This window comes from Rattus norvegicus, chromosome 11, assembly GCF_021556685.1.
Source record: "Rattus norvegicus strain SHRSP/BbbUtx chromosome 11, alternate assembly SHRSP_T2T, whole genome shotgun sequence".
NCBI classification, from domain to species: Eukaryota; Metazoa; Chordata; class Mammalia; order Rodentia; family Muridae; genus Rattus; species Rattus norvegicus.
Window position 1 is genome coordinate 5,736,727 of NC_141544.1, and position 18,143 is coordinate 5,754,869.

Consider the following 18,143-nt stretch of genomic DNA (forward strand, 5'->3'; position numbering starts at 1 on the left):
GAGAAAATATTTTTTTTTTTTTTTTTTGGTTTGTGTGTGTGTTTTTTTTCGGAGCTGAGGACCGAACCCAGGGACTTGTGCTTGCTAGACAACTGCTCTACCACTGAGCTAAATCCCAACCCCAGGACATATTATTTCTAAATGTCTGTTTTTGCCTACACAAAAGACTCTTGTTGCGGTTGAAGATGCAACAGCATCACGGAATAAACCTGGGGCTGGTCAGGATGCACAGCACAGAAAGCCAGTGGACTGGTGTGCTGTGTCTCTGGGCAGACACTTGTGGATGTTGCCACATAGTTCATAGTTAGAGGGTAGAAGAGGGGTGTGGCCACCCTTCTGGCTCCTTTGTTATCTTTTCTCTGTTCTGCTTGCTTAAAGTGGGGACAGGGATACTTAATCCCACACTGACCTAGCCAGTCAAGGAGAGGTTCCTCAGCAGAGGCAAAGTACCTCGGGGTGAAGAAATGTGTCTGAATATGTTATTCTGAGCTGAGAGGACCATTTGTTCATTTCCCTTTGAACTTTAGATTTTGATTTTTGAGACTGTGTTTTTCTGTGGGTACCTTTGGCTATCCTGGAACTAACTCTGTAGACCAGGCTGGACTTGATATCACAGAGGTCTTCCTCCCTCTGCCTCTTGAATGCTGGAATTAAAGGTGTGCTCCACCATTGCCCAGCCCTCCTATGAACTTTTGATTATGACAGAATTAGATTCAGATGCTCAAACCTGTCTACCATTGCCTTCCTCACCTGCTCCAAAGTTCTCTTAGACAAGAGCCTTGGTCCAGCGCCCTCCCCACCCCACCCCCATTGTTCTTGCAGGCAGTCACATGACAGCGGCAACAGCATTGTGTCTGGTTTAAGCAGGTGAGCTCTTCAAACCCAGGCCACGGGCAAGTATGAAGCCTGAACACAGAACGATAGCCACAAGACAGTGGACCAGGATGCCGTGGCCTACCACACTAGGTCTACAGCCAAGAAGAAGAGGACGTCTCTGAGGAGGATGAGCACACCATCCTCCCAGAAGTGGAGGAGGAGGAGGCCTTCTCCCCAGGCCCTGGGGAACATTGTGGGCTGCAGAATTTCTCACGGATGGAAGGAAGGTGATGAGCCCGTCACCCAGTGGAAGGCCATCGTTCTAGATCAACTGCCAACAAATCCCTCTCTTTATCTGTTCAAGTATGATGGAATTGACTGTGTCTGTGGACTGGGACTTCACAGCGATGAGAGGATTTTAAAGCTTAAGATCTTGCCTCACAAAGTAGTGTTTCCTCAAGTGAAAGACGCCCATCTCACATGTTCCATAGTTGGCCGAGCTGTGGAGCAAAAATTTGATGTCAAACATGGCTGTAAGGACAACTGGAGGGGGGTGGTCCCATCCCAGGTGCCGATCATGAAGGACTGGTTTTATATCACCTACGAGAAAGATCCATCCTATACACCTACCAGCTCCTGGATGATTACGCAGAAGGTAACCTTCGTATCATTCCAGAATCTACTCCAGCAGAGGTGAAGTCAGACGTTGACAGCGACATCTTAACAGGTCAATGTGTTGAAAGACTGTCTCTATCTCTCTCTCAAACACACACACACACACACACACACACACACACACGCAGATGTACACTTACATCATTTTTATATGTCAAGTTGTTAAAATTCATGACACAATCAAGATAAAGGAATAGAGGTTTGTTGAGGGTGCACAGTCACAATCATTGGGTTTAGACTGTAGTGGCAATAACCACATGGCTACAGTGTATTGATCTGGGACACTGAGAGCCTGCATGAGCCCTGCTTTTATTTGGGTGGATCAGGCAGCCAAGAGTTCGGTCGAACCATCCAGCTCCCTCCTTCCTGCCCCAGTGACCTACTTCTCCTAGGGCACAGTCTGAAAGGTTCCACTACCTTCCTAGACAGTGCCATCAGCTTGAGACAATGTGTTCCCACAGCTGAGACCATGGGGAAATTTCACACTCAAGCCCTAAGGAAATGTGCGAAATGTTTTGTGAAAACAGTTTAATTTCAGTTCTGTAAACAGGACAGGGAGGAACCCTTTGATATGGATTGATTTAGTATTTAGCTTACAGAGGGCACCCCAAAAAGATACATAGTATAGAAAATGCACAGTTTTCTATGTATCAAGAATGGCGCTAAAAACAACACACTAATGAAAATAAAATGCAAAGAACTGGGATATATAATAACAATTCCAATCGTCAGTGTGAAAGGCTCTTTTATTTATACATGTGAGCTGTTGTTATTAGTTCCCTACTGGGTTGATTTTACAAGGAAAGAAAATCACAAGCTCTGACTACCACAACAACCACGGTGTCATTCATCACAGTGTTACAGGGCTCCAATCTAGGGATTAATCATCAGGGTTTAACAACAAAATCCATCGGTTCAATACATGAGGCTTTAGGGGAGAAAGTGAGGTTACAAGTATGTAATGCCCTTTAGTATCTTCTCTGCCAGTCTTTTGCATGCATGCCTTATTGTTGACTATTGTGGTTGGTGGTGGTTGTTGTGCTTTTAAATATGAAATGTTGAATGCAAGGGCAAGTGGCAGGAATCCGATAGATCTTTGCATCCTCACTTTCTCCTGCCCATCTCTCGCTAAGTCTCCCAATCCTCAGCTATCATTAAAATACACTGAAACAACTCAAATATACCGAAACAATGTGAAATCAAGACACTGAAGCAACTAAAATATACCGAAACAAGGTAAAGTCAAGATGCACTTGCCATCTCTAATTTGTGTTTGCTAGTTGAAAGTAATAGTCTGGTAAGCCATAGAAACCACATGATGGGTCTGAGGACGTTTGGTGGGTGAAACCGCTTGCTGCCTAAGCAGACCTGTACTCAGATCCCAGTCATCATGAAACAGGCAGGGGAAACTTGTAACCGCATTGACAGGAAGGGGGAACAGAATCACTAAGGTCTGCTGGCTTCCAGCCCTGATGAAAATATGAGAGTTTGGGATCAGGCAAAGACACCACCTGTCTTAGTTAGGGTTCCATTGCTGTGAGGAGACACCATGACCAAGGCAACTCTTAATAAAGGAAACATTTAATTGGGGCTGGCTTACAGTTTCAGAGGTTCAGTCCATTATTATCATGGTGGGAAGCACGGCAGAGTCCAGGTAGACATGGTGCTGGAGAGTGTTCTATATCTAAATCCGAAGGCAGCCCAGAAAGAGACTTGCAGCCACAGGCAGCCTGGAAGAGCATCCATCTTCCTCATTGGGCAGAGCTTGAACACTAGTAGCCCTCAGAGCCGGCCTACACAGTGACACACTTTCTCCAACAAGGCCACACCTCCTACTAGTGGCACTTCCCATGGGCCAAGCATGTTCAAACCATCACAGTGCATCAAAAGAAAATGGCAGAGAGACATAGAGAAAGATACTGCATGGTATCCTCTTGTAGCGGGGTGCTGCAACCCCCCCCCCACACACACATAAACCCATGCACCTGTGCACACATGAACAGATTTATTTATTTACTTTGTTTTAATATTTTTCCTTAAGAACTTGGTACATACACATAATGTGTTTGAGCGAATCCATCCCCATCCCCTCCCCTCAGATCCCTCCCCTTTCCTCCCTCCTAATTTCCATCTGCATTTTAATAGAAACTGCTGAGTCCATTTTGTTCTGAGTAGATGTGTGGGGGTGAGTACAAACATCCAGGGGAGCATGGACAGCGGTCAGGGGCCAAATCCATGAAGAAAACGGGCCCTCTGCCCTACAGTCATCAGTTCTCAGTAGTTCCTCAGTTGGGGTAGAGGAGCTTCAGAGTCTCCACCCGTCTATTCTGGGATTTATCTGTGCAGATTTTGTAGATGGGATCCTGGACACTGTGAAACATATGAACACACACACACACACACACACACACACACACACACACACACACACCAAAATTTAAAACCAGAGAATGGTTTTTAAAAGGTTACACAACGTACTAAATTCAGTTCCTTGGTGGTGAAATATTTGAAATCCACACCAGATCATAATACTATCTATATAAAATTAAATTATTCAAATGAATATTTTAAAGTTCAGCGGACCTTTATCTGTGAAATAGCACAGGCTGAACGAAACCAGTTGGTGCCAAACCTCCCTACGGCTGCACAAGAAAAATTGTAAATCAGAGTTCAAAAGCGTGAATGCACAAGGGTGAGGGGATCATCAGAGATCGAGGACCTACAGGATCGAGGGTACAGAGGCTCAGTAGAACAGACAGGTGGATCATAAGCAAAGAGCCTGGAAAACGGGTCATTCATACCTTGACAACCTTCAATGTCTAGGGGAAACGCAGGGATAGGTACCCCCAGAAGTGGGAATAAAAAAACTTTAATACATTTACAGGACACTTAGCTTCTAAATACAGTGTGGATTGGAATCTACAGTGTGAAAATGCATAGGAGTAGTAGTGTCCAGCTTTCCCCTTGCTGTGACAAAATAGTGTCGTTAGATGGCTCAGCTACTCAGAACCCTTAACATCCTCACAACTGACTCTGGCTCTGGAGATCTGCCTCCCTCTTCTGGCCTTTGCAGGTTCTACAGCCACATGACATAACACAAAAAAGACCCACGAACAAAAGTAAAAACCAGAACTGAAAATGAGTCATTTAGTTGATGTTATTGCACCAAGGTTTGTAGAGAGAATCTCTTAAAGCATCAACTGTCAATAAAAAAAAGTCTATGACCTTTGAACTGAGGCAGGAAATAGAAGGCGGAACACTGGCAGGAAGAGAGGATTCTGGGAAACAGTGTATAAAAGGAGACCCAGTGAGGGACGCTGCGGCAGATGCTGAAGGAGATGTTGAGGAAGATGCTAAGAAAGGGGATGAAAACTCAGTAAATAACCATGTAGAAGACACAGAATAGTTTTAATGGGTTAAATAAGTTAGTCTGGGAATGAGCCAAAGTTTGTGGCTTAGGAATTTGTTAATAAATAATCAGTTTCAGAGTTGTCATTGTGGGAGCGGGAGCTGGGAAGGAAAAAAGTACTTTTTATTTGCAAAGGTTAATTTCTCCTAATTATTTTCATACGATTATGTACGATGCTAATATATGGAAATCATGTGTAGATTATATGGGAAATTGCAACTATCCTGGAGAATTCTAAAATAAATGTGTTTTTTAATGCGAACTCGGTAGTGATATTTTTCTCCACTTCCATTTTTCAAGTCTCTGTCTATTCTAAAGTATATGTGTTTATTTTAACTACAGTAGAAAATGTCCTTGTGATGTAATGACACATTAGTTAGCCCCACTAAATGCTTTCTGGAAGTAAGTTAACCTCAGGCACTGAGAGCTGTGATGACTTAAGATGGGCCCAAAGCACTTTCAGGATCTCGAACTGATGATCATGGGCTTGTGGTCGCATTCACCCCCAAAAGTGACAACACACACACACACACACACACACACACACACACACACACACACACAGTGGGCATCACTGACTAACTATACCTCAGCTAGAGCTGTGACTTTGACATCCTGGAGGAGGTGGCACTGGGTTTATTTGGCCTTACACTTTGACACAAGCAGACAGCCACACTCACATCTCTCCCTCTGGTCCCCCTCTTCCTTCACAACGAGTTCCAACACAATTTGTTATTTCTGATTTTATCCATCCAGTCTAGGCATCCGTCTTCCAGATCTTAACTTTTTTGTTCAGAGTGTGTGTGTGTGTGTGTGTGTGTGTGTGTGTGTGTAAGAGAGACTCTGTGTGTGTGACACACACACCCACACACACACAGAGAGAGAGAGAGAGAGAGAGAGAGAGAGAGAGAGAGAGAAATGATTAGTCACCCAGTTAACACATGTCCATGCACACACATGTGGAAGCCCAAGGTACACTCAGGAAATATCCTTAATGTCTTGTCTGTCTTGTTCATTGTGGCAGCAACTCTCATTCACAGGCAAAGCTCCTTTTGGTGTGGGTCACCTTTCCAGACAACGTGCTCTGGGCATCCTGCCTCTGCCTTCCATGTTGGACTTATAGGATGGTCTCCACATCCACGGGGCATCTATGTAAGTTTCTGGGGAGCGAGTGCTTAACTGCTAGACTCTCTCCCTAGCCCCTTCCAGAACTTTCTGTCCCAACTCCCCTTTACCTTTCTTTTTGAAATTTATTGAGTATGCTTGACAAATGGAGACTGTATACATTTGAAGTGTGAGATGTAGTATTCTGATCACATTATACATTGAACAGAGATTTTAAGATCAAGCTCATTCTCCCTTTCTCTCTCTCTCTCTCTCTTTCTCTCTCTCTCTCTCTCTCTCTCTCTCTCTCTCTCTCTCTCTCTCTCTCTCTCAGATCCACTGTCTTAACATACTCCACATACACAAAACCCCAGTGACAATCAGTTCAGTGTTCCCAGGCTCTGATGTGTTGTTGATCCGGTAACCAAGTGATGTTGTACATTCTGTCCAATCTATTTCTCAAATTAAAAAGAAGCACCGCAGTCACCTGGTTTAAACCCTCAAATGTCTCCATGTCACTGAGGGTAAGTTGGAAAGCCCCTCTGTTGAAGTCCCTCTGTTGATAGACAGATGCTGTTCCAGAAAGACCAAAAGGAATGACACACCATCCCGAGCCTGGGAAATCATAGGTTTAGCTTCTTGTGTTTGTAAACTGGACAGAAAACAGATAGTGGCCACCTTCCCTGCTTCTCCAATTTCTAGTCATTAACAAATTTTTAAGCTCCTGTTAACCACCTTAACCACAACACACTCTGATCTTCATAAGACTGATGGCACTCAAGCAGTGCAAGCCACCAGACAGAGGACAGAGGTAACAAATCCAAACATCCACTGCAGTTCCCAATTCAAATGCTTTCAGAAGCCTTGTCAACCTTCACTCAAATCAGGTATCACGTTTCTCTCATTACCTACCCTTTAATTGTCAAAACATTTTCACATCTAAGTTCTTTCTGTTAAAGGGGTGGGGGACTTCTTTCTGCTTTATGAGCCATTTACTGTAGTGTTGTTACGTAGAGAAGAGGACAATCCAGTCGACATTTACTATAATAGGTGAATGATGTATGCATGAGGCTGTCCCTTTTTCTCCAGTAACTATAATCCTATATGCCTTTTCCATGCAGGACGTAGGAAACGAATCTTCTAACCCATCCTTCCTTTCTAATTCAGGAGTTCTCATGATCACTCTTGCATCTACCTCCTACCAGATCAGAAAGACTGAACACGATCCCTTCTGCCATTATGGATGAGACCCCACTGTGGGCTGGAGAGATAGCTCAGCAGCCAAAAGCACTGGCTGCTCTTGCAGAGGACTCAGGTTTGCTGTCTTGCACCCACATGGCAGCCCCCACACATCTGTAACTCCGGTTTCAGGAAAGACCTTCTGCTGGCTTCCCTGAGCTCCAAGCATGCCCAAGCTACATATACATGCATGCAAAAAAGCACAGCTACACATAAGATATATATATGTATATACATATATATATATATATATACACACACATATATATATATATGTATATATATGTATATATATATATGTGTGTGTGTGTGTGTGTGTGTGTGTGTGTGTGTGTGTGTGTGTGTTTCTGTAAGCCTTAGAAGACAAGAAGGAAAAGGAAAAGAAGAAGGAAGAAAGAGAAGTGAAGTAGGCAGCCCTATGAAAGCCACAAAAACAGTGCACTCGATTTATTTATTTACTTTATTTATGAGTACACTGTAGCCATCTTCAGACACACCAGAAGAGGGCATCAGATCCCATTACCGATGGTTTTGAGCCACCATGTGGTTGCTGGGATTTGAACTCAGGACGTCTAGGAAGAGCAGTCATTGCTCTTAACCGCTGAGCTATCTCTCCAGCCCCTTGATTATTTTAACTTTGTAGTCCATAAGTCCGAGCTCTTACTTTGAAGAAAAAGCCGGGAGTGTGTGTGCACACTGTATATTATTAATCCGGTACTGATGTGTAGAGACAGGTGGATCCTGGGGCTTGGGGGGCCAGCCTTTCTAGCCTAACTGGTGAGATCCAGGACAATGGGAGTCCTTGTTTCAGATGATGTGGGTGGTTTTCCTGAGACTGACACCAGTCTTTCAGCCTCCACAAACATGTGCACACGACCGTGAGTACACGTGATGCATACATTACAAAATTAAAAACATGAAACGTGGAAATTCAATAAAGAAAGCTCCTTTCCAGCTGGTGTGGTACAGAGAGGATTGCTTCTCCTACTGTAGTTATCTCTGAAGAGGAAGTCAATAAATGACTCAGACAAGAGCCTTTGAAATATCAGCTGCCAACCCAGGGCCCAGACCTCATCTCTGGCTGCAATTACCTTCTTAACATGGCTCCACATTGTCGCCTGGGACCCAGGTTTCCCCTTCCCCATAGCTCTGCCCTACTTTGAGCCTAAGAACCCAAAGAGCTAGCAAAGAATGGAGGGGAGAAAGGAAACGAAGGGCTGGAGAGGAGGCTGCCAGTAATCCAGTCATATATACAAACCATTGCATTGGCACTCAGTCCACGGATGCCAGGCAATATCACTGAGCTGGATGCCCAGGAGGAAAGGCAGGGTTAATAATCAAATAGGTGGCAGTCTTTACCACAGTAAGTTCAGCAACCTGTGAACACAGTCTGAAAACAGAAGAAGATGACACCTGTCTGTGAACTGTGAATTCCTGAGAGCATGTGCATGCTTGTGTAGAAGGACTGTGAGTCTCTGTGTGTGTGCGCATGTGCTATGTTATTTAAGCTGGGTTTCTTTTTTTTATTTTCATATATTATTAGTCCCGGGACTAGTTCATGACTTAATAAATCTTACCAATATTTCTTCCGCTGTGCCTGTTAGCTCTGAAAACCCCTGCTGGTCACCCAACGATGTGCTTTACCTTGTCAATTATTTCAGGGGACTTCTGGGTGAGACCCTTTCCGTGAAGCCCAAGAGACAAGAAGAGAACAGAACCCCACCTGGGAAAAGAAAGCGGGTACAACTTTGTCTGAAATGAATCGGTGTGGGCGAGCACGCGGATAAGAGAATGTAATGTGAGAACTGAGCACAAGCTCGACACACAAAATGAGACATTCAACCCCACACCACCCCCCTGCCAAAAGGTGCCTGCGGGTTTAGGCTTAAAAGTACCTTCCACGGAGAGCCCAAAGGAATCAGTACTGAGTCTGTTGGGACATTGCGGAGAATAGAAAGCCTTTGCCTCCGCTCTCAGTAGAAGAGACGGCAGTAAAATGGGTTACGGATGTGTAGGGCTATTGGAAGAAGCAGATTAAAAGAAAAGAACTTGACTCATCGGCTTTGATTCGAAATCTTTATTATCACAAATGGTGGTTATTAGATAAAGATGCCTAACACATCCTCCGTTCAGTCACAATGGCACTTTCAGCCCATTTCAGCTGGTTACGTGTTCATGCTCTCTCTCAGGGCTAGGTAGTAGCAAAACTTGATGTATGGCCATTATCTGAAGCCTGGCCCAGAAAGATAATGGCCCAAGGTTTACAAGGCATGTGGGAACGATCAATTATACCCCCACAACTGACAGCACAGCAGAACCCCAACACTGGATGGGAGGAAGAGGAAGAGAGATGAAATTGTCTTGGATACCTCCCTCTTTTTGACAGGCAGAAAAAAAAATCTTTCTTCAGAAGATGTTTGGTGCGTCTCAGTGAGTCTTCTGATGCACCTCAACACCAGTGACATGCACAGAACAAAGCTAGCAAGACTGATTCAAATTAATCAGGAGCCCTCCATGCATTAAAGGATAGAAAACCAATTATACTAATATCCAAATGAAACTGGCTATTTGCAGTGAGAATTTTGGTGTATTTAAAAACATAGAAATATTATAAGACTATGTTTTTGTTTTAATCCAGGCTGTGGGGTATGGGGTTGCTTCCAATTCTCAACAGTGGCTGACTATGATTTGCCTCGTGCTCTAGCAGGGGCGTGATTTTGCGACCAGCAGATAGATTTTGCATGTGTGTAACATTTGGAATGCTGGAGACTTTTCAGGGAACATATAAATGCTAGAGCCCCATAGGAGGCTGATCTGATCTGTGACATACACTAGGTACACTGATAATTGAAGGACATTTTCTGATCTGTGACATAGACTATGTACACTGATAATTGAGGACATTTTCTCATCTGTGACTTAGACTAGGCAGAATGATAATTGAGGACATTTTCTCACCTGTGACATAGACTAGGGTAACTGATAATTGGAGGAATTTTTTTTTGATCTGTGACAACTGTTCTTCTGTCTCTTGCCAGAGTATGTCTGTGCAATGGAAACCTCTCTCACTTATTTTTCTGCATTTCAGGAAGGCAGTTGCCCTATGATGTTTAGACATAGCACCTCCTCTGATGTGTGATGTGCAGTGAGACATTTCCAAAGAGAGTCACTGTGACTTGTGTTGACAAGCAATCACCTTCTGCTACAGTCAACCATTCCTCATCTAGCATGTCGCCTCGGCTCTTCCAATGCACTTCAGAATGTGGAATTTATTTTTATACAAATGGCCAGCACTGTAACTACATTTCATGACTTTCTTTATTCTGTCATTAGACTCGGGACAAGATTTTAGATTTATAAGGTATGTTTCAGTCTAGGTCAGAGAAGGTCTTTTATGTCAACTATAATATCAGGAACTTCCAAATCTACATGTAAAATATGCATTGGGTTAAGGAACCCAATGAACCTTTTATTATTTTGATCATTCGTACAAAAATGTCTGTTCCAACTAACTGATACAGACATGAATCGTACTGTTATTGTGTTGTTTCAGTGTCCCCTACTGCATTGCACCTGGACAGAGGTTTCACAATAGTCCAGTTCTGTAGCAAATCACAACGTTGCATCTCCAAATACAAAAGAATCCCCATCCTCTCTCCTTGAGTTTCTCACTATCAAATTTTGTGATCTATTCTTCAAATCAATATTTATTGTAGGCCAATTATTTACTGAATTCATCTTAAACATTTCAGCATTTTAAAATATAACCTTTATAAAGAAACAGAAGGGCAGAGGATGTTACCATTTGGTAATTAAGAAAACAATAAACGTAAAAATATACATAATGAAAAACGGGACATAAATATTTCCAACCATGCAACTTAGCTCTGATATGTCCTGAAATGATCACCACTATTTTTATGTCAAATATTTATTTTTATTTATTTCTCAATATGTTATGCCATGTTTTAATTTCTGATTATGTGGAATCAGAAATAGAATGTATTATTCTTTAACTCCAAGGGAATAAAATAACTTACTTTCTGAAACATAACCCTGAATATTCTACATTTTCATGAGGAATAAAATAGCGTATAGGTAAAATTATTGTGTCTGTATGTAGATTAGAAATTAAGTCTGTTATAAATATAAAGTTGGGACAAGAACTTACCTTACTGTGAAAAACTAAGCTTGAGTATCTCCTCTGAACCAAAATGCATCATCATCCTTTCTCATCTGTAGGTCTGATTTATAGACACCATTGCTTGATTTTTCATGTACGGACATGAAAAAAAGTGAAATTAGTGTATCAGTTGTTTTTTTTTTAATATAAACTATGTAGATATCCTGGAAAATATACTGATACATTTAAACTTCACATCATTTCTTTAGTGGTAAATTAATTTGCTTTTAAAAGAAATGTTGGAAGGGAATTCAAATGGATTTAAGATAAGAGTAACTGCTGTGCAAGTTTCATGACATCATTGGGTCCATGACTCGATGCTGGAAAGTTGGATTCTAGTTATCCACCTGTGAAGTGTAACATATAAATGTTCAGACATATATGCAAATAAACATAGAGATGCACACATTCATACATGAAGGCACACACACTACAAAAAATATATAATTTCAAAGGTGGTTTTGTTTTGTTTTATTTGCTTTGCTTTGCTTTCATTTACTAGTAATGACACATGCCTTTAGTTATACCATAAAATCTGAGAAAGGGCTGACAAGTAGGAGGCCAGAACTTCACATGTGAGAGCTTCAGAGCAGTTAGTACAAGTTTAACATGAAAAACGTGAGAACTTTTCTCAAAATCCTGAGAGCTTGAAATATAGGTCAGGGCCTTCCTGGCACAGAGTTGGTTATGTCTTTGATCTTCACAACTGAATTTTTTCCATTCAAATTTCAGGAACTTCTCTATTGAATGATTTTCAAATAAGCAAACTGTGATTAGTTTTTAGAATTCGTTTTGTGTTCAAATGTAAATCTCCTAAACTCTAACCTTTATCTCTGACTTCCTAAACCAGAAAAAGCATAGGAACATTTGATATATCTGGCCTTATATGTTGTATATTTTCATTTTAAATGGCTATCTTTTATATCATTATACTGTTCCTGGGATTTACAGATTACCTCCTTGGAATATTAGCAGATACAAACTTAGAACCTTTGGGTCAGACCTTCACAGGTTCTTTCACACAATTTATCATTCCTCTTTCAGGTGACATAAGGAGCTGTGGCTGAGCTGTGGCTAAGACTGAGTGTGGATTACGATAGTGTCGACATCCTTCTCCAATGTGAAGCCATACATGTTCCTTAAACACATTCCTGAAAGAGAGTTACCATAATTCATGGAGTTTTCATTAGATAGCTACATTCTTTCATTTTTGAAGGATGTTTTTGAAGACTATTCTGTCATTTATGTCAATTGCTATCCGTCTTTCGTGGGAAATTACTGTTTCTTTTCTGGATGCTTCTAGGAACTCTGTTTCTAATATCGCTGGGTTCAGTTTGGTCACCTGGGTTCAGATTTCTTTTTATTTATCATGCCTGAAATTTGTTTGGTTGAGGATTTTATTGTTCTCATTCTACAATTCCTTCATTGTTATGCCTGCAAACTTTTCTCTTCTTATTTTGCATATTCCTCCTTTTAGTCTTCTGTAGACTCATGGGTCTTCCACCTGCATGGAGCCTGGGTATTGCTCATCACGGTTTCACGTGTATGAGCTGTTCTATAGAGTTATTAGTTTTCAATGTCTAAGAGTATAGATTCTAGTTTTTGTGATTTATGAAATTTGCAGAGATCATAACTTCTAGAAAACCATGATATCCTTACCTTTTCATTTTTTAGTTTTTCTGGGATGATTAAAATAAACAATTTATAGAGAATAACAAGCATAAGAAAAATGTATATTGTGAACATATTTCTGCAAGAGGTCTCATGTATTGATGCAGCTGAAATAACGAGATTTACCATGCTCTCTGTGACTGCTCCCACGTCTCCCTTCTCCTTTCCCCTCAGTGATACTATTTACTCATTTACTTTTCTTCTTCCCTTACATTTGTTTATTCATTAGTTGTGTGGTCAAATGATACAGTATTCTAGTTAGTTGAGAGGACAATTTTCAGAAGTGACTTATTAGCTTCTGCCATGTGGGTCAAAGGGATTGATATCAGCTGTTCAAGCTCAGCTTGGCATACAACCACCCTTAGCCAGGGAACCATTATGCAATCCTCAAATTTAATATTTCCTAATACTATCTGAGAGCATTTCTATGACTTCAGAATTATTACCTGGACTATTTTAGTCGAAAGTGATTATGTGGGAATTAATTTTGTACATTATACCCACAGTGCTATAATGCTACCCATTCTTCTATTTTTATGCACTGCTCATTACACTTGTATATGTGTTGTAAAATACCCTACTTAGCCAACAATCACAACCTCGGCTGATAGTATTATGTAGCTTCCTTATGTTGATGGCTATGTCTCTACATCATTTTATGCTCACTGTTTTGGCATACTGATTTCTCTTTAATTTATATTTATGATGCACATCATGGAGACCCTTTGGTTTTGGCTGTTTGGATGATAGTGATTTCTCTGCTATTATTTCATTGAGGACACAAAAACTTACCAAACATTCACATACTTACATTTTTACTGTATATTTTTGTCTGGTGATTTGACTATACTATTATCGTGAGGCAGATTCTAATCTCTAGTGAAACAAAAGTCAAACAGCGTTTAACAAATTGACTACCTCTATTCTTTTTATTTATCACTTATTTTCATAGTAAGATACAAAGAAGCCTCTCTCATCCTAGTATTTACTCTGACTTACATAAAAATTTAATTATCAAATTAATTAAAATTATTTTAGTACAGTAGTTTTTCTATGCTTGTAATACCTAGAAGTAATACATTAGACATGTGCTTTCTGAACTCTCATGCATACTATAGAGTAAATATATTAATTGTGCATGAGATCTCCACATAAGAGGCTCCAAAAATACCTCAGCTGTTAAAGGCTTGTGACTCAACCTAAATATCAATGAAAATGAAATTAGTCACTGTATATTAGGTTTTTGTATTGAAATAGTCACACATTAGCTCTTTGTAATTCTCTACATCATATCAGGTCTAATTATAATGATAGTGAATCCATCCAATTACAAAATTAACCATTATATCTAATACCATATTTGAATTATTTAACATGTGTTTTGGTTTCATCTTCATATTCTATACCAAAGGAAGCATAGTTAGTGCTCTCCTATAATCAAATAGCCACGTCGTCTGCAGTAATCTGGTATATTAGTATAATATCAAAATCGGTTTCTTTAGTTCATTTACTTTTGAGAGATCTTTTCTCAGCAGAAATGCTTAAATTAAATGTAAATTAAATAAACTCAGTGAATAAAATATAAATCTTTATAAAAGAAAAATGATATAGTAAAATAAGTTATCAAACACAAAAATAAATCACAAAATTCAAACTCAGATTACCCACAACTAACACCCAGCTCACTGAAAATAAAGACCCTGGACCCATTTTATAAGTAAGTACCCTTGAGCACATGCTTGACAACACTCTATGTTCTTTCTTTCCCTTTACATTCAGGGAGCAGAGGTAATGGTTTCCCCAAAGTTCTCAGAATTATCCATGGTTCTGGTTAAGATGCAAAGAAAAATCTAGGATTCCTGTTTATGGAAGATGAGTTTTTTTTTATTTTATTAGCATCCTTAATATATCATAATCGATGAAATTCTAGATGCCTAGTGAAGATGTGTTATATAAATAAATGATGAAGAAGATTCAATTTAAAATTATATTATGTTTATTAGAAGAATGTTTCCACTCAATTTCATAATCCATTTTACATAATACAGACTGTCATTCTTCTCGACAGATTCCAGTCAGAATGTATCTTAATACACCACGCTTATTCACGTGTATTTTGTATCTATTTGAATCCACCTCCCCATGACAATCCCCTCAATATGTATATGTCATATACAGGAAATGTCTATCCTGATATTTCCATTTATTAGGATGATACTCTCAAGAAGATACAAGCTTCCTGTTTCTGGATGCCCCCAGAGATGACATAGTACCATAACTCTCTGTACCCAAATTCGGTGGGTGAGAAAGCTGGACTCCCAGAATCATGGACAATTCTGATAATTTAGGGGAAACCATTACCTCTGCTCACATTTCTGTGCTTGGAGGAAGCTGCTTACAGCCCAATGTATAGAGGGACATAGGAAGAGTAAGGGAGGGGATCATTCCAGTATCTACCTGTGTCCAGAGATGAAAGCCAGTGACCAGGAAAAGTAACACAAATGAGAACACAGGCAAGACCAACCCTTTGAAGAGGACAGGGCAGCAGATGAGGATAAGGATAGAGGGCTTATGGATGGAGGCCACACACTTACAGTCTTTATATTTTTCTATGCCTTTAACAGCTCAATGGCAAGGCCACTTCCTAACCTCCAAGTGGCTGAACTATCCCACACTGATATTCCCATGTTCTTATTTGCTAAAATCTATATCCCATCTTTCTTGCCCTGGATTCCATTGGGCAGCTCTCCTTGATCTGCTTATTCTCATGCTCTACTATGTCAGCTGCTTCTCTGTCCTGAAAGTCTGTCCTGGAGAATCTCCATGCCTCCTCCCACTCCGTACCTTTGTCCAAGCATCCTGAAACCCCTGCTCTGTCTGTCCTGCCTAGACACTGGCTATCAATATCTCTATTTTCCAATCAGAACCAACTGAGGCAGGGTCCCTGATTCATTAGTTTAGGACAGTATGAGAAGCATGAGAATAAAGTCAACTACAATATCTATTTGTATGTGACTTTCTGGGAACAATATTTCCCAAACAAGAAAGAGATACCTGTTAAAGTACTAGAATCAAAGAAAATATCAAGTAGACACATAATAATAATAATAACAATAATAAAAACAGTAAATATTAATAATAATAGAATTAATATAATAAAAGTGATGATAAAATAATAATAAATATAATTATAATAATTATAATAATGAATACAAATAAAAATAAAGTCATCATCATCATAATTGTCATCATCAAAGCCTAATGAACAGAGAAATGAAAATACAAAAACTGTGAAGAAAAAAGACTAAGTCACACGTAAAGCTGATCACATGAACTAACACCTGATTTTTCAATGGATATTCTAAAATATAAATGGGCTTGGATCACCTTTCAAAACGTTTTCTAAGAATACAGATACTACCTTAGAATTTATTACTGAGGAAATGTATCAATCACATCAACAGAAGAGGAGAAACTTTACACAGCATAATCACCAGGAAGCCATGTCTCTTCAGCGATCTTAATCTAAAAATGGTAAACCGCATTCTGAAAATAAGGGATATTCTCAAGAGGACAGAGTTGGTAAATAACCCTGTAGTAATTCTTCGGAAGAGGGAAAAAGTATGTGGCAACAACAAAATAAAAAAACCGATGAATACTCCTCCGTAATAACGCTAACCATAGGGGTTGGGGATTTAGCTCAGTGGTAAAGCGCTTGTCTAGCAAGTGCAAGGCCCTTGGTTCGGTCCCCAGCTCCAAAAAAAAAAAAATAAAATAAAATAAAATAATGCTAAGGATAAACTGTCCGACATGAATAATATACAGACTATCAGTTTGTATAAGAAAACAGGTTTATTTCTCCTGCATCTAAATAGTACATTTGTTTTAGATACAATTGCATACTCCTGTTTAGAATGCAATTCCCCACATTTCTTTTTTTCTTTTTTCTTTTTTTTCCGTAAGTATATTTATTGTTCATTAATTTTTTTATAAAGATCTAGAAGATTTACTGTTTAATTTTAAGTATAGAATTTTCATGTAAATGCATTTTTTTGGGGGGGGGCATGTTCCCGTCCCCATCATCCGCCCATTACCGCTCTCCCCCCAACAATCACGTTCACTGGGGTTCAGTCTTAATAGGAACGAGGGCTTCCCCTTCCACTGGTGCTCTTACTAGGCTATTCATTGCTAACTATGAGGTCAGAGTCCAGGGTCAGTCCATGTATAGTCTTTGTGGTGGCTTAGTCCCTGGAAGCTCTGTTTGCTTGGCATTGTTGTTCATAAGGGGTCTCGAGCCCCTTCAAGCTCTTCCAGTTCTTTCTATGATTCCTTGAATGAGGGTCCTGTTCTCAGTTCAATGGTTTGCTGCTGGCATTTGCCTATGTATTTCCTGTATTCTGGCTGTGTCTCTCAGGAGAGATCTAAATCCGCTTCCTGTCAGTCTGAATTTCTCTGCTTCATCCATCTTGTCTAATTGGGTCAGTGTATATGTATGAGACACATGTGGGGCAGGCTCTGAATGGGTGTTCCTTCAGTCTCTATTTTAATCTTTGCCTCCCAATTCCCTGCCAAGGCTATTCTTGTTCCCCTTTTAAGGAAGGAGTGAAGCATTCACATTTTGATCATCCATCTTGAGTTTCATTTGTTCTAGTCATCTAGGGTAATTCAAGCATTTGGGCTAATAGCCACTTATCAATGAGAGCATAACATATGTGTTTTTCTGTGGTTGTGTTACCTCACTCAGTATGATATTTTCCAGTTCCCTCCATTTCCCTATGAAATACATAAAGTCATTGTTTTTGATAGCTGATTAGTATTCCTTTGCGTAGATTTACCAACTATCATGAGGCAATATTTTATATGCTAGAAAGTATACTTTTGGGAGAACATTATTTTGTATATTTAATTCATCCGTTTTCATTCATTTTATCTGAAAGAATATTAATTGCTAATATGTTTAAATTATAGGTAACTGTGTGTGTGTGTGTGTGTGTGTGTTTGTGTGTGTGTGTGTGTGTGTGTGTGTGTGTTTGATAATTCAACTCT

At 40.0% G+C, this 18,143-nt stretch overlaps 1 protein-coding gene across 1 annotated transcript; it reads left to right on the forward strand.

Moving 5' to 3' along the window:
* The first annotated feature begins 1,003 nt into the window (after positions 1–1,003).
* On the forward strand, positions 1,004–7,251 carry LOC148002440 (spindlin-2-like). Its single transcript, XM_087577177.1, is given in 3 exon segments — positions 1,004–1,430; positions 1,433–1,543; positions 7,172–7,251. Coding segments are annotated over 3 exon segments (618 nt in total).
* The last annotated feature ends 10,892 nt before the right edge of the window (positions 7,252–18,143 follow it).